The sequence below is a fragment of the Henckelia pumila genome, chromosome 2 (assembly GCF_033568475.1).
Source record: "Henckelia pumila isolate YLH828 chromosome 2, ASM3356847v2, whole genome shotgun sequence".
In the NCBI taxonomy this organism is placed as follows: Eukaryota; Viridiplantae; Streptophyta; class Magnoliopsida; order Lamiales; family Gesneriaceae; genus Henckelia; species Henckelia pumila.
The window spans coordinates 112,510,531-112,529,085 of record NC_133121.1 but is presented as its reverse complement, the minus strand read 5'-3'; the positions used below and the strand labels follow the sequence as shown (position 1 = coordinate 112,529,085).

Below are 18,555 nucleotides of genomic sequence, written 5' to 3'. Positions count from 1 at the left end.
CAAATGGATTTAAGATTAATGAGTGTGATAAATGTGTTTATATAAAAGACACACATGACTCATATGTAATTTTTTGTCTATATGTAGACGACATGCTTATAATGGGTAGTAATCATGATATCATCATGAAAACTAAGAAAATGTTGACAAAACATTTTGATATGAAAGATATGGGAGAAGCAGACGTTATCTTAGGAATTAAAATAGTAAAAGCGACTGAAGGAATTATCCTAACACAATCTCATTATATTGAGAAAGTACTTCGGAAATTCAACGCGTATGATGTTACGCCGTTAAGATCACCTGTGGATTTAAGTTTATATTTATCCAAAAATCGAGGTGAACCCGTATCTCAACAGCAATATGCAAGGATAATTGGGAGTCTAATGTATATTACAAATTGTACTCGTCCTGATATTGCATACTCAATAAATAAATTGTGTAGGTTTACAAGTAATCCTAGTCATGATCATTGGAAAGCGTTAGAAAGAGTATTTAAATACTTAAAGTACTCAATGGATTATGGATTACATTATACCACATATCCTTCCGTACTAGAAGGATACTGTGATGCAAATTGGATATCCGACACAAAAGACTCTAAGTACACAAGTGGATATGTGTTCACCATCGGTGGAGGAGCTGTGTCGTGGAAATCCTCTAAACAAACTTGTATAGCTCGTTCAACTATGGAATCGGAATTCATAGCTCTAGACAAAGCGGGAGAAGAAGCGGAATGACTTCGTAATTTCCTAGAAGATATTCCGTGTTGGACGAAACCAGTGCCAGCAATAATGATACATTGCGATAGTCAGTCGGCTATAGATAGGGCACAAAGTAGTATGTATAATGGTAAGTCAAGACACATACGTCAAAGACATAATACCATTAGGCAGTTGATCTCAAATGGAGTTATCGCAGTAGATTATGTAAAATCAAAAGATAACTTAGCGGATCCGTTAACAAAAGGTTTAGGGAGAGATCAAGTAAACTGCTTATCAAGAGGAATGAGATTAAAACCTACAAAATTAAAGGATATTCATAGCGGAAACCCAATCTTGTAGATTGGAGATCCCAAGATCTTGGTTCAATGGGAAAATCAATTTATGATTGTTCGCATGCACTTAGAACTTTGTTCTATTCTCATTCCTAGGATAAAAGTGCAACCTGTGCAAGTAGTGAGGTTAAGTTTTAACAAACTTTTAATGATTCCTATATTTCTTTAAGAAATAGAGTATGACAGTATACTTATATACTAGGAGATCACCTATTTAAGTGTGAAGACGGGCCGCTTCAAACGAAACACTTAAGAATCCAAGATGTTGTCCAGGGCCAAAACGGACAAAACCATGAGAACAAATAAAGTGTGAGAAAAATTATTGTGTGAATACTGTTGTTTAGGTTTACATCAACAGCTGAATAGTTCAAGACATCACGTTCACTAGGCAGCCTAGTAAATCCGATAGTATTTCACTAAGGAAGGTTCAAAGCCGCAAGCTACCTCTCCCCATACAATAATTTTCGTAAGAAACTCTGTTTTAGCATATGCATACATATTCGCATAAATCACATTCATGTGGGGGATTGTTGGAAAATTTGTTATGGACAAATGGATGGTGAATGAGGCTTTATGCTCATTGTCCCACATTGATAAAATGTGGGAATAAATTGCACTATATAATGTCAAAGTTTAGACAATGGGTTGGGGCCCCAAGGGGTACCCATTTTTGTTAAAGGGAGCGGACCTAGTCTAGGCTAGGTTCGAACCATTAGTCATACGCGCGCGTGCCGCCGCCGCCGGCTCGGCACAGTCACGGGCGTGGGCGTGGGCGTGGGCTGGGCTGGCTTTGACATAAATATAACTTTTTTGGACAAAAATTAATTAAATATTTTATTTTGTCTGAATCAGTGCAACCATCCAGCTCGAATCAGTGCAACTTTTCGTGTGAACGGGCACGACTTTTGGTCCAAAATAGTGCGTCCTTTCGGCTGAACAGGTGCATCTCTTCAGACCGAACCATTGTTTTCGGCCATGCATGCATCGAAGGGGTGCAACCATCCGAGGCAGCTTTCCAACGTCTATAAATAGACGCCATATGCATTCATTCCAACTCGCTAATTTCTGATTCTTTCTTCCTTCTCTTGCACTCATACATCTGAGTTTCGTAAACACTTTGAAGTGTTCATAGTGCTTCGATTTTGTAGTGCTACTAGTAGAAGTTGATAGATATCGTTCTATCTTGGGAGACACTTTGATCAACCCGTAAGCACCTAGGCGGGCAAATTTGTCTTAAAGATAGAGAGTTAAACTCTTGGCTCGCTATCTTCTCTGTTGCTGCGTGCGTGCTGTTGAAAGGTGAATAACATATAGCTCTTGGTATGAAGAGTTGAATGACAATGAACGGATATGAAAAGGCGTATGAATGGAGTTGAAATTAGAACTGAATTCGATACCGTAACGATTCTCGATTTTCAATCGCTACGATGCTTGGTTATGTTTTGAAACCATACTGATAGTTTACGATTGAACCAATGATCTTGGGATTGTATACTGATTTTGTTAGATGATAATCTTTATATTTCAGAAGTGCTACGAGCTCAATCAACTCAAGAGATCGGATTGTGAACCGAGGAAGTTCGCTTGAGGTTGGAAATGAATTTGATTGAAGATGTGTTGATGATTTGGACTCGATTCTGATAGGAATGGATTGAACGAAGATTGAGGTGAATGTTTTGAGGTTGCAATTCAGATTTGAAGAATTTAGAACAGACAAAATACGAAGGTAAAAGTGGACTACTATTTGATTGTGATTACAACTCGAGATGGTTTGTATCGAGTTTCCCTAAATCACATACTTGTTTGTTTATTTGCTCTTATGTATTTTTCTTTGAATTGTTGAATAAGTCTTGATGTTACTGAATATGTTTTGATTGATATATATTGCATTCATCTTGAAAGACTTATTCCTTGATTTTGAAATGAACGGAAACGTTCGAATAGACGATTTGAGGGATTGTATATGTATGGCCTGGGTGGTTGTTTTAGCCTAGCGTCTGATTTACATATATAATGGCTTCAAAATCTAGAGAAGTGAGATAAGTAGCCCCACCTCGATCGGGAGAGTCGGTGGATTAGTTATGATATCTACTTCTCGGGATCCCAACCGATGAAACGATAGAATTCGAATAGTGAACCTTGTTTTAAAACATGCATTGCTTTTCCTTATATCATGATCTTGATATATGTTTATATGCATGTTTAGTTGCTTTTACTGGGAAATATATTTCTCACCGGAGTTATCCGGCTATTGTTATGTTGTATGTGTCATGGCAATAGGCGGGAATGGAACAGGGCAAAGGCAATCTTGAAAAACAAGGGATGAGGATAATAGCGTGATGATCCGAGTTTAGATGGTTTGTGTGAGCTGTCAATGATAGTGTTGAATGTCAAACACATGATTATGTTATAGTTACTTGTACCAAGACTTGTTGGTTATCAAGTTGTTGTCTTGATGATGTATATAAGATTGGTAATGATGTTGTAATCCTTAAGACAACATGATGTAACTTAATGACTCTTATATGATATTTGATTCTAGCATGAGACTTTATTCTAGTGTATGGTAATCTTGTTTCTCTTCAACTATATCATGTTTAGGATATATGTTAGTTGTGGTTACAAGATTGAATGGTTGTTGTACCAATATACCATGAATGACTAGAGTATGTGGAAGAAATTGCATAGCATTTGACAGCAAAAGCTCCTGATGTTTTCTGGAAAATGAGCTCGCTCGATCGGGGGATTATCACCGATCGAGCGAGGCCCTGAAGTTGAGAACAGAATTGTGAGCATGAGTGGCTCGCTCGATCGGTGAAGATTAACCGATCGAGCGAGGCCACAATTGGAGCACATCCGAGAGTTGAACCAATCGAGCGAGGTGCTCCATTTAAAAAAAAAAAAAAAAAATTTACTTTGTTTAGACTTTAGTTCTTTGTCTATTAATTACAATAATTTGATTAATGAGAAATTAGAACTCGGATCCTCACAACTATCTTGTTATTGTTGTTGTTATGCTCTATTTCAAAAAATTATATATATATATATTATTTTGAGTTCATCTAACGAGTATTATTATAATTTATTATTTTATTATATTTTAAATTTACCACCACTTTTTACCCAGATTTGAGGTGGGCTTAGTTACTGATCAATCCAAAAAATATAATTAAGGGAAATATATCGTAAAAAAAATTTAAAATCTTAATTTTATTGTTTATATTAGTAATAAAAAAAACTAAAATTATTTTAGAAATATATTGTTATTTCGTTTAATATATATTATATATCTATACAATATTATAAAATATTTATTTTAGAAATATATTATAATATATATACAATATTATAATGCACTAAAATGTTACAATAACCATTTTTTTTTATCATTTTGATGGTTATCCTTACTATTATTGACTAGAAATATATGTACCCCAATTTCTTACATTTTTCTTCATGTTTTTTTTAATTATCTTTTTTGTAATAGTAAAAAATAAATTATTTTTTAGGAAAAAAATAAAATACATATATATATATATATATATAAATACATATAATTTATATATTATATCGCACAAACTTTGCGTTTGCTTGAATGCTATTATTAATATTAATTACATAAAAGCAATTTTTACACAGAATTTGAAGGTGGGGCTAAATCATAATCATCAATTAATTGTGTGAGGCAAAACCCTGAGGAGGATGGGCAGAGCAAGAGGCGGCGGTGGAGGAGCCCGATCACCGTCACCCTCCATGTTCGGCCGGATCTTACTCCGTCACATAGAGTCCGCCAAGAACACCTACGGAGACGCCACCGTGGACCAACTGGTGGACCATCTCCGCTCCACCTATCCGCACTACGCTCGCCTCAAGCTGCAGCCTTTAACCAAACGCGTCCATCAAATTCTTCACAGTTCAGGCAAAGCAAATGGCGACGTCTCTGATGATCCTAACGGCCATGAACTAAAGGAAGAGACTCCCAGAAAGAAGCGAAAGGATTTCGATGAGAGTGAGGAGAAATTGCGGCTTCTCGAACTTCGGCATGTGAAAACGAGGAGGAACAATGGCTTGTTGAACCACGGTAATGACTTTTCTTCTTCCTCTTCTGCGTCTTCCTCGAGCAGCGTAGGTTCTTCGGAGGAGGACGAGGTTACAACATCTGGGGGTGATGGAATCGATTTGATGAAGTCGATGCTGAGGGAGAATTACGGTGCTAAATCCAAGATACTTGGGGGAGTGGAGGGGAAGAAGGAAGTGGTGGAATTTGAGGTCGTGGAGAACGGTCCTGACAAGGCTGTGGATTTGGTTAGTCAAAAGGGTGCTGAAGATGGTATAGAATTTGGGGAAAGAAAGGGAGGTAATGGAGTTGGTGCGATTGATAATGTTGAAAATAATGGGCCAAAGTTCAAGGATTTAGGGGGTATGAATGAAGTTATTTCTCGATTACGAATGGAAGTGATCGTGCCTTTGCGGCGTCCAGAGCTTCCTCGGCACCTGGGAGTGAAACCCATATCCGGGATATTGCTTTACGGGCCACCAGGGTGTGGGAAAACCAAGCTAGCTCATGCCATCGCCAATGAGGCTAGAGTCCCATTTTACAAGATTTCTGCGACCGAATTAGTGTCTGGAGTTTCAGGTCATATCATAAATTAATGCAAATATTATCTACCTTTTATTTGAATTACCGACTTGGAGAGCGAAACGATCATTTTCAATATCAAGTGAAGGCCACGGCCTGTACTTGTGATTTGACAGTTTTTTCTGGAGGAAAAAAAAAGAGAAAAAAAACAGAGCTTAGAAAACTTATATTTAGTCTGAAACTCTCTTCTTGGTGCAACCGATTTGTGAGGACACTAGGATTGTTAGATTGACTATCAATCGATAACCAAGAACCATATTATGAACTTCGTTTCTCCAGATTTTTAATTTTTAGTTGACTTCATATCTGAATATGCCATGTGCCTTTTTATGGGTTCTTAGCTACCTTTAGTTTCTTACTTATCTCTCTGGGTTAATTGCAAAAATTGTGCTTGAAATATTTTTTTTATGCTTTGTTTTATATATATTTTTCTTGTTTAAACTTTCTAGGTGCATCCGAAGAAAATATTCGAGAGCTGTTTTCAAAAGCTCACAGGACAGCACCTTCGATTGTATTCATCGATGAAATCGATGCAGTTGCTTCAAAAAGGGAAAATTTGCAAAGAGAAATGGAACGACGAATTGTTACACAATTGATGATTTGCATGGATGAATCTTATAAACTCGCAAAACCCGTGGATGGAAACGAATATCCAGAAAGTTCAGATAGCAGTTCTGGTTATGTCCTTGTAATTGGAGCGACAAACAGACCGGATGCTATGGACACTGCCTTGAGAAGGCCTGGACGTTTTGATCTTGAACTTGGTTTAGGTGTTCCAGATGAAGCAGCACGGGTTCAGATATTAACTGTGCTTACTCGTAAACTTAAAGTTGATGGTGCTCTTGATCTTAAGAGGGTAGCTAGGTTCAGTCCAGGATATGTTGGAGCAGATTTGGCTGCGCTGGCGGACAAGGCTGGAAACCTTGCAATGAAGAGAATCATATGCCAGAGAAAAGACGATCTTTCGAGTGAATATATTGATGAAGATTGGTTGAGTCACCCATGGTCACATGAAGAATTGGAAAAAGTTAGCATCACCATGGCTGATTTTGAGGTAATAAAGCGATTAGATCTAATTCACTGATTGGTAGACAATGAACGGATCATGGTACTTTATCTTATGTATATGTTTATATTGCATTTGAATAATCATGTTCAACTCCAAAACTGCAAGCCTTACTATCTTGCCGTCTCTCAATTGTACAAAAGGTAGAGGTATAAACGTGTATATGCCATGAAAGTTGATATTTTGTGATTGATTTTGTGATTATTTTTTCGCTTTCTGCTTTTCTTCACACGAGTGATTACATTGTAATTATATGATGTCGCCTCATCCACTCATCACACGCTTCTTTTCATTTATAGTAGTTTCACATACCTTATTGTCTAGTTCAGTGCCCTTTGTTTTTAAAAGCCCGTGCCAGCCTTCACCTAGGCGACGGGCGCAGCCATTGCCGCCTGGGCACTGACCCCAGCGCTGCCTGTGCAGATTCGCAAGGCAGGCTAGAAGTGCACACTAAACCTGAGCACAATTTCTATTTGTAATTAAAAATAAACCCTAGCCCAACCAAGTTTTAAGCCCAATTACTAAAGCCCATTTTTATTTAGTAATAAAAAAACCCTGCATGCATGTTCTGCAGTCTCTTCATCTCCCTCGAATCTTTCAATTGTAATTTCAAATCTTTCTGACTGTCAGGATCAGCAGACTAGCCCAAAACAATAATTTTGGTTTTCCTATTTCTAGCGATTCAAATCAGGTAATGATAGAAGGCAGCCACCAACCCTTTTCTTTTTCGTTTCTCCAATTCCTCTTGGTTACTGCTTTTTTTGTCAGTTCATATGATTTAGATATTCGAAGTTTTTTTCCTTAGTTATGACGTATTATTGCATTTTACTACAATATATGTTACTGAATGTTTTTGCTATTGTTTGATATGTTTGCTAATTATATGTAATTTATATAATATTATATTATAAATCACTTTATATATGTGTAATTTTAAAAATTAAATTTAATGCCAAATGCGCTTTACTTCGGTAAAGCGTGCGCGTCGCCTTGTGCCTCAAGCTCCAGGGCGCCCTAGTGCTTTTGCGCGTCTTGCGCCCTAAATAACTATGCTTTCTTTCTTTTTTTTTTTTTTTGAAGGGTATGCTTTCTTTCTTTTATTCTTTCTTGTGTGATGCTCTCTGATCTTTCTATTTTATTGTTTGCAGGAAGCTGCAAAAATGGTTCAACCTTCTTCTAGAAGAGAAGGTTTTTCTGCTATACCGAATGTGAAGTGGGACGACGTCGGAGGGCTTGGTTTGCTCAGACAAGAGCTTGACCGTTGTGTAGTTAAGCGAATAAAGTATCCTGAACATTATGAGGTGATTGATTTCATTTTATTGTGGTTGAGATGATGTAGATGGATGATTGATTTGAACTGTTATTGGGCTTTAAGTTTCTCGCAAAATTAACAATTGTCGAATTTTATGTATAAAGATATTTTGGTAAATGCTCCAATCTCTCACCCCATGCACCTACTTCAAAAAAACAAAGCTTGAACAGTTTTCCGACAGAAAATCTTCCGGCTTGCCATATTCTCAACGCTTTTTATGCTTAAAATTGATTTGTTATATTGTAGAATTTTGGGGTGGATCTAGAGACAGGAATTTTGCTTTATGGCCCTCCTGGCTGTGGAAAGACGATGATTGCAAAGGCTGTTGCAAAGGAATCGGGAGCAAATTTCATTCATATTAAGGTTCTTTCAATTTCTTTCCCACTGTAATTGTTGGTTCTTTAGAGTAATCTTTTTCTGGTGTGTATTATGTCAAGGGCCCTGAACTGCTAAATAAATATGTTGGTGAAAGTGAATCAACTGTAAGGACAATATTCAGTCGTGCAAGGGTATGTGCTCCATGCATACTTTTTTTTGACGAGGTATCTCCTTTACTTCAATTGCAATTGTCCATCGTGCTACCAAATAGGTTTTTCAAATTAGAGTAGTCCTAAATTCATATTGTTGTCTTCACCAATAGGGTCCATTTGTTTCAAGTATATGCAGAATATGTGCCCATCAAACACGCGTACTCGTGCCGCTTGTAATCAAAATTTAATTAGATGATCTCGATGTTTACTTTCTAGTTTTTGGGAAGGGATTATAAAATGCCTTCCAGGTTCAATGCAGGTCTAATGATGTTGAAGTGTAGATTTGCCATACTGTGGTGTAGTTTTGTTAATGTATTCCACTCTAGTGCTGAAATTTTGGAAAAATTGATAGGTTATCAACGTGTGCTCTGCGTACTAACCCCTTTCCGCAACCATATGAGTTACATCGAGTGATTTGTCATTTTGTTGTTTCTTCTCTTGGTATATAGGTCACTTTGATCACTTGATGGATATTGATGTTCTCTTATCTCCACAGTGCCTAATTTGTTTTTCTCATCCAATAGGTGGATGCATTAACAACAAAACGTGGTAAAGAAGGGGGATGGGTTGTTGAGCGACTCTTGAATCAGGTCAATAAAAAGATTCTTTTGGAATCAGTTCTTCTTCCTATGAGTCTAATATCCACGTCTATGTCTATCGATGTTATGGGAACCAATTATTTCTATTATTTCAGCTATTGATAGAGCTTGATGGAGCAGAACAGAGAAGGGGTGTTTATGTGATTGGCGCCACAAATAGGTAAATGCTATTGCTACTATTGGGGCATTTTTATGGATGAAGAGAGAAAATATATGTTTTTAGTAGGTCCCTTGTTTAACATTCCTCATCGCTCGACATTTTGGCAGGCCTGAAGTCATGGACAAGGCAGTTCTTAGACCTGGAAGATTTGGTAAACTTTTGTACGTTCCTCTTCCTAGTCCAGAGGAACGAGGAATGATCTTGAAAGCTCTTGTTGGGAAGAAGAAAATAGATGCTACCGTCGATCTTATGGCCCTTGGGAGAGACGCATCATGCGAGAATTTTAGTGGAGCCGATCTATCTGCATTGGTACGCCCTCGTTCTGAGTAAATTTCTTTCAGTCTGTTTCATTTGGACATCATGTTTACTGTTTGAAATTATTAATTGCATATTCAATTTAGATGAATGAAGCTGCTATGGCTGCAATGGAAGATAAACTGGCGTGCTCATCACATGAAACCTCGTTTGATGACTCAAATTGGACAATAAAAAATGAACATTTCAATAGAGCATTCCATAAAATCTCACCATCGGTTTCAGAAAAGGTCTTTTTGCGTTACACATTTTCAATCATCGAAAATTAAAAAAACCTTATTTTATTCGTTCTCATCATGTTTTTTTTTGGTGCAGCAAAGACAGTACTACAAAAGTTTGTCACAAAGCTTCAATTATGGACGAGCTTAGTCATGAACACTTCCTAACCAAACCATTTTCTTGAACTATTCGGCTGGGAACACCGATGTGTGACAGTCGATGCAGATTGTAGCACGAAGCTTCAGATGCATTTTTTGTGCTGCGAAGAAAACTAATGTCTTTGAGGCATTGCTATTTTTACTTGTTAGTTACCAGTTGTAGATATGATATTATTTATATCCCTGGCTTCCAACACTTGAAATTTTTTGTCTGGGATACATTTTTGTTTGGATTTTTATGTTTTCGTACGTGATACTCTTTCTTCATGATGGAAGTTGAGCTTCATGCACTTGGACACTGTTTTCCTTTGTTTTGTCGAGAACGAGATCATGCAAAGAAATACATTGAAAGAGAAATGAATTTTTCAAATAAAAGATTTACGATACATATTCTGAATCCGACATGGAGAAATTGGATCTATGTTATTTTTTTATTTATTTTATAAAAAGCGTACTTATTTAGAGGAATGCATATTTTGCAAAAATAATTTTTTTTAAAAAAAATCTTGATTAAAATATATGTCTATATGTTGGTGTTTTGATTGTCTCAAATTGCTTAAGTAAATATCTTAGAATTCAATATATGCCTATATGTTGGTGTGTTGATTGTGTCTCAAATTGCTTAGGTAAATATCCTAGATTTCAATATATAGGCTAGGACAATCCTCACTTATTGCTTCATGGTGTTAGCAACATGGCGACCCATTTTAGAGTATGAATTCAACACCATCAATGCATTATTTATGTATGATAAGTCGAGAGAAAACTCATTTATGTCGTGAGATTTATCACTTGGCTCATTCATTTGCGCTACGAGCCTCATGTGCCCGCAACCCTTGCCCCATGATGTGATGTTGAATTAGGTCCAAATCTATACTATAGAACGGACCAACAATCCAACAAAAGAGCTGAAAAGCTCTTTTATAAAACCTTCTCCTTTTCATAATAACAAGGTAAGCATAAAAGCCCAGAAAACCCAACTTATATAAAGAACTCTTTGTTCATCCCCGTTATTCCTAACAACTGAAAGTTGCTGGCATCCATCATGCCTTTCTTTCGTGCCGATCTCTTGTATCTGAGCCAGCGGAGGACATAAACATCTCAAAAAACTTACTTTTTTGAAAGCATAGAAACGTTATGAAACTCACTATACTTCTTAATTAAGTAAGACCAAGACCTAACATACTTATATTTCTATGATAAGATACTCGGACATTATCTTTGTTTGTAGTTGGCCTTTTGATATTGTAAGTTCTGGATGCTAATAACAAGCTTTCACAGCTTAATTTAGAGCAAATTGTGAGCTATAATATAGGGCCAATCGATAATACAGAGATTTTAGAATAACACAAGAGTTCTGAATTTGTGAAATAAACTGTTGCATCGGATCCCTTTTTATAACCGGAGTTCGAACGTTACGAACTAAGGGTGCAAACGACTTGAGTCGAGCCCGAGTATCATACTACTCGAGGTCGAGCTCGAGCTCGACTCGTATTTGTCTACTCGAGCACGAGCTCGATCTCGATCTCGAAAAATAAACATATATATTATATTTATATATATTCATATTATATATATTATATTTATATATTATTATTTTTTATAAAATAAAAATATATATAAATATAATATTATAGTTATATATATTTTTATATTATTTTTATTTATATAATTATATATTTATTTATATTTTTATATTATTTTTATTTATATAATTATATATATCTTATCGAGTAGCTCGCGAGCTATTCGGAAAAAACAAATGAAGCTCGAGCTCGGCTCGAGTAAAGGATCGAGCTACTCAAGCTCGAGTCGAGCTTTTGACCTAACTACTCACAAGCTACTCACGAGTAGCTTGATTCCCTTACATCTCTATTCCAAACTCTGCATGTGTTCCACGATTCCAAGTGGCTGAGTTCGGACGCTCTGAACTCACCTTCAAACGTTCCGAACTCACATGCGAGTCCATGCGTCGAATTTTCCTGCCAACTCAGCTTTCCAGCACATCGAAAGCTCTGATCGGAACTTCAGACGCTCCGATCTGTGCCACATGTCGATCATCCAAAAACTTACTCATTCATCTGCGTGTCTTGGGAGATCGGATGATCCGATCACTAGTTCGGAAGGCCCGAACTGGTTCTTAGCTTCCAAATTGTGTGAGTTTGGATCTTCCAAACGTGGGTTCGGGCCATCCGAACTAGCCACTAAATTCAAAGCCCAGAATTCATTTTTAATTCCAATTTAAGCATTTGATTTATTTAGATAGTAACTCTTTAATCATGTTTAACATTTAATTAACTTAAAACAGAATGTGGGTTACTACCATGCGAATAATTATGGGGAGCTGAGCTCGATAAGGTATCCCTATCTGAGTCCTCTCCCCGCTATTAGGATCTCATCGAGTTTTCCAGTAAAGGCGTACGAATATTCGACGGAGCGCAACCCATACTTTTGTCCACTTAGGTAGGGTCAAAACCCAAATTTTTGCATGATCCTTTCAAGAAGTTTTTACTCCACCCTGTGATAGGACTTGCTCATGTCAAGTTTTAATGTCACATTACGTTTTTTGCACCTTTTCCTCTTCCGGATCCAGTGTATGGCCTCTAACACCAATATAATGTTATTAAAGATTAATCGTTCAGAGATAAAATCACTTTGGAATTCATTAACAGTACTCTTAAGAACAAACCTTAATTTGTTTGTCAATGCTCGAGCTACAATTCTATAGCAAACATTGCACGGGCTAATAGACCGGAAATCCTTCATAGTCATAGGACTTTTAATTTTAGGTACAAGGTAACCACATTTCGTTCCAATCCGCCAATGACTTTCTCTGTTTACAATCTCAAGCACATCCATTGTAACCTCTTGTCCAATCACATTAATTCGTGCTAAAGTTTTGTAACAAGTGTTGTATCTGGTGTGATCAGTTGAAGTACAGTAAACCTCGTTGTAACAAGAGGCAGCCGTGAACTGTATTCTTGAGTGTGTTTCTAGAAATTTTGAGATAGTCAGTGATTGTTAATCTTAGTATTGGAGTGAGTTGTATCAAGTGTATTGTAATATTCAAAGTCTTTTAGAGTAAATATTTCCGAGGTGGAAGAAGAGGTGACTTATGAGCAGGGGCGGACCTATATGGGAGGTTATATCGGGTTCAATCCAATCTAGCCTCAGCTCATATAGGTCATATATATATAAGCCCATGTAAAAACATTTATATATTTTAAACATTTTATGTTTATTATTATTCATTTTAATTTACCATTTTTTTCGAACTTTTACTATTCCCACTTTTTAATTTTTATATTGGACTTAATTTTTGTGTTTAAGCCTTCTCCTTTTTAATGAAAAAAATAGCATATTATAGAATTTTGTATTTTAATATAAATTCAAATAAAGTTATTTAATTGCTCTAATAATGACTATATATTATAAAAAACAATAATAATTATTTTCTTATGATATAAACCGTGTAAAATTTAAATTGGTTAAATGAACAACTATCAATATATATAAATAATATTCTGATTGCATATTGGTCTTATGAACATTAATTACATCTAAAAAAGTATACCTTATCTTATGAAATAATATAAATATTTTATTCGTCACGCAACTCAAAAGATAAATATTCAATCATTTATAAAATTTTTACGCAATTCGTTTTTTTGAAAGTTTAATTATTAAAATATAATAAAATATTTTCAATAAATTTAATGAATAGTAATATTACCCATTATGATTTAATTTTTTTCTACTTTATTAATATTAGTAAGGTTTGGATTCAAAAATAATATAAATAAATTTTAAAACATTGAAAATAAAAGATTAACACAATGAAACTTGTAACTTAACTTGTCAAAAAAGTTTATCAATAAATCTTTTAATGTAAAATCAAGCCCGCGGAACGAAAACCCTGGGTCCGCCACTGCTTATGAGTAATATTTGAAATCTCTGAACATCCATAAACAAACATCTATGTTATTTTACTTTCAGTTTATCACTTTCACGCACTCTACATCAAACAATCCATCGATTTAAATAGGTCAAACTGTCAGTTGGCATCATTTCACACAATACATTTGTTGGTCAATTGAAATCGACACGCGAGAAAAAATAGTTTAGTTGACCAACTTCAACAAAACCAATTTAAGAAGTTTAGAAGGTCAACTGCTATAGTGATTTTGAGACATCATTTTATTAAACATTTTCACAAAACCCTTTCCAAACCGATCCTAACATAAATAATTGAGAAAAAAAGACTAATTTGTAATGATGAAAAAGAATAACTATGTAAATTAACAATGTAACAAAAAAAGATTTTTAAAATATTAATAATACTTTAACTTTTTATTTGAAATAGTGCATGATATAATTTTAATTAACTAAGTTAATTTAAAAATAAAATAAATAAATAATTGGAAAAAATATATTAATTATGCTTCAATAAAAAATGATAGTCATTTAAATTTTCAATTGAACTCACATATTTATAATAAAAATATAATATAATATAATAAAAATATGTATTATATATAATAGATAATAGATACATGATTAGTTATTTTCGCGCATTCTGTTGCTTTTAATCCATAAAAAATATATACTTTACTCAATTATTTTAGACGTTGATGAGTTTCTAAAGTAAAAAACAAAACAAAACAAAACAAAACAAAAAATATGTATTTATTTGATATATATATATATATATATACCTTATGAATGGGAAAAATTTTATTTTAATCGTGTTTTCTGTACAAACAAAAGAAAAAAACTAAGATGTTTAGTTCATGATTTTGATAATTAATTGTATTTATATTTTCATTTGTGGTTAAAAATTAAAATTTCTTATGATAAAAATTCCTAGCCTGCCGAAACTTTTTCCATATATAAGCGCAACATATTTGTACAATGAGCATATCTCTTGTGAAACAGTTTCATATATATTTATCGTGAGATTGATAAATCCGATCTATATATAAAATAAAAAGTAATATATTTTATTCATATCATAAAATTAACACGTGGGACGGTTTCAAGAGATTTTTGTGTTGTATTATTATTATTATTATTATTATTTGATAGTGATAAATATTAATAAAGAGTGATTAAAGTGTAAAATTGGGGTTGATAGAATAATATTAAATTTATTGAGCCCATATACTTGGGCCCATAAGAATAATCCATGCGATTGGAGGGCTCATGATTCATCTACAAGAAACTCTATAAATAGAGACTCCCCTTAATTTTTCAAGGTATTCTCTCACTGTCACTCAATATATGCTCTAAAAACTCTCTAGTTTTTATGAGTACATATTTCAGTATAGATCGCTGACTTGAGACTTCCCTTCATCCCCCGGCGCCTCTAACCTCATTTCATGACGCAGGTGACGACCCTAGCATTGTTGGAGTGGATACGTAAGGAGCGCTTGACTTCCTAAAGTTGTGGTACACATTAACTTAATGGAGCACGTGAAACACCCCCTTCAGGGTATCAAGGTCACGTGCAACATCAATTTGGCGTTGTCTATGGGAAAGTCACATCATCACTGAGAATACAAACACGATCGCATGCAACCCGCAACACTCAAGAAGAGCAACCGCCTCCGGTCCCTCGACAGAACCAAGAATTCTTGATTACCCTTGAGAGTCTGAAGACTTTGTTGGAAGAAACAACAGCCAGGGCTGCAGCAGAAGCTGTAACACTATAACTAGCAGCTCAGCAGCAGGTTAAAAGGAACTCGAATACGCCCGGCAGAGGGGAGCACTCACATCACTTGGAGAGGTTTCCACAAGAAAAAGAAGTTGTCGGAACTAACTAAGTGCCGCTAGAGAACATGAATATAGGAACAAAACTTCGAGAGGATGATGCAAATAGCCACGCGCCACCCTGCCATCAGGACGTGCGCTGCATAGAGAGAGAGAGAGAGAGAGAGAGAGAGAGAGAGAGAGAGAGAGAGAGAGAGGCCTTTTAGCCATTTTGCCCGCCCGTCGCAGTACATTCACCACGACCATTTTGGCAGAGGTACTACCTACAAGGCTCAAGATAGCAAACCTGCCTAAAATCAATGGGACAGGGGATCCACAAGATCACCTGGAAAGGTTCTACGCAAAGGCCGACCTTTATGACATCAGTGACGCAACATATTGCAAATATTTCAAACAACCCTGTCAAGACAAGCCCTCACTTGGATCAACAAGCTAACCCCAGGAACAACAGGAAGCCTTGAAATACTTACCACACGTTTCCTCCACCAGTTTTTCATTAATCGAAAAAATCCAAAAATCGCGGCCTATTTGTTCTCAATAGCCCAAAAGAATGGGAAATCCTAATGGAATGCATACAGCGATTCACTCTGGTCGTTCATGAAGTTTTGCACGTTAACCATGACTTACTAGCAGAGATCATGCAGTAGAATCTCCATCACAGAAAATTCAAAGAATCAATAGCAGGAAGACCTCCAAATACTTTGGAGGAATTGTTAAAAAGGGCTGAAAAGTACATTAGGATAGAATAGGTCATATAACCGCGTTACCTCACGAAGAGACAACGATAAGATGAAAAATTGGTCGTCGGGAAGAGAGAGGAGAAGAGATGGGCTTATAACCAAACAAAAAGGCTTGTTACAACCCCCTCGCCCTATGAAAAAAAACCCAAAAGGATAGAAATATAAAAATTACTGCATGTTTCACAAAGACAAAGGCTATGCCATGGAAGACTGTTTTAGCCTACGGGCAAAAATAAAGAGATTATTCAAACAAGGTCACTTGGGCAATTTTATAGACAAATCTCAAGATCATCGGAACAACAAGAGTCCCGAGCACCAGCGCAAAACAGATCAACAAAGAGAACGGAATGATCGAGGAAAAAGACTAGAAAAGAACCTACCCACCGGAGGCATAATCTCCATGATTTTCGGAGGTTCAGCATATGGTGACTCAAATAGGGCAAGGAAAACCTTGATCCGAGCAGCAACACATGATTTTCCTTCCAAGTATAGGACCCAAACGCACACCATATTCGAGGTTAGTACAACAAAAGAAGAAGTAACGTTCAGCAACCTTGACTTCAAGGCCCCTCATGTGGAACATAATGATGCCCTGGTCATTTCTACCACAATATCTAATTTCTGGGTAAAAAAGATATTGGTGGATTCGGGAAGTTCCGCAGAAATCATAATTTATAATGCTTTCATGAAATTGGGGATGGACAATGCTTCGTTAACTCCAATAAACACACCACTAGTCGGGTTCACAGTAAAAATCATTGAGGCATTAGGAGAAGTCACCTCCCACTATAATTAGGTTCCTACTCGCAAAGAATTACCAAAATGGTGAAATTTCTTGTTGTGAAATCTCCATCAGCTTGCAACATCATTTTAGGGCGTCCCAGCTTGAATATGTTTAGAGCAGTGGTTTTTACATATCATATGAAACTCAAGTTTCCCACATCTGAATGAGGTGGCAAGGCTATGGGCGACTCCATGTTGGAGAGATAATGTCATGTCATCACTTTGTTGGCAACAACAAAAGATCAAAAGATATGAGTTTCTCCAGAAAACTCCTCACAAAAAAAGAAAGCAAAAAATTGATCATCGGCCGAATCGTAGCGAAGTTCATGTAGTGGAGAACGAAGGCGGGGAGAATGACTGAATCAAGGCCACTTAAATGCTCAAGAGTATAATATTATTACCTGGAGATACTTAGAGGATGGTCAAAATAGGACCAGATTTGCCAAGCCCATTAGCAGAAGCCCTAACAACTTTTTTGAAAGAAAACACGGACATTTTTTCTTGGAAGATAAAGCATTACCCGATATTAAATACCATTTTAATACTCTCAATTATCTTCAATGCGGATTGAGAATAATAGAGAGTGGGGGACTTGTGATAGTGATAAATATTAATAAAGAGTGATTAAAGTGTAAAATTGGGGTTATTAGAATAATATTACATTTATTGAGCGCATATACTTAGGCCCATAACAATAGTCCATGTGATTGGAGGGCACATGATCCATCTACAAGAAACTCTATAAATAGAGACTCCCCTTCATTTTTCAAGGTATTCTCTCACTTTCACTCAATTTATGCTCTAAAAACTCTCTAGTTTTTTTGAGTACATATTTCAGTGTAGATCGTTATCTTGAGCATTGAAGGGTTTTTGCCGGACATCCCCCGGAACCTCTAAACTCATTTTGTGACGCAGGTGACGACCCTAGCATCGCTGGAGTGGATACGTAAGGAGCGCTTAAATTCCTAAAGCTGTGGTACACATTAACTGACTGGAGCACGTGGAACACCCTCTTCGGGGTATCAAGGTCACGTGCAATATCATCATCATCATCATCATCATCATCATCATCATCATCATCATCATCATCATTATTATTATTATTATTATTATTATTATTATTATTATTATTATTTTGCATAGGTTCGTAAATTTCAGTGGTATTTAATGTGTATTACCAAATGCATAAATTGTGAAATTTAGACATC

The 18,555-nt window shown here is 35.9% G+C and overlaps 1 protein-coding gene across 1 annotated transcript; it reads left to right on the top strand.

Moving 5' to 3' along the window:
• The first annotated feature begins 4,713 nt into the window (after positions 1-4,713).
• LOC140880383 (cell division control protein 48 homolog C-like) lies at positions 4,714-10,454 on the top strand. The gene is made up of 10 exons (XM_073284757.1): positions 4,714-5,693; positions 6,146-6,750; positions 7,911-8,063; positions 8,321-8,437; positions 8,512-8,616; positions 9,129-9,194; positions 9,299-9,363; positions 9,471-9,672; positions 9,765-9,908; positions 9,994-10,454. Exons 1-10 carry the CDS (start codon positions 4,760-4,762, stop codon positions 10,045-10,047), a joined length of 2,445 nt encoding a protein of 814 aa, XP_073140858.1. The 5' UTR covers positions 4,714-4,759; the 3' UTR covers positions 10,048-10,454.
• Positions 10,455-18,555: the final 8,101 nt, after the last annotated feature.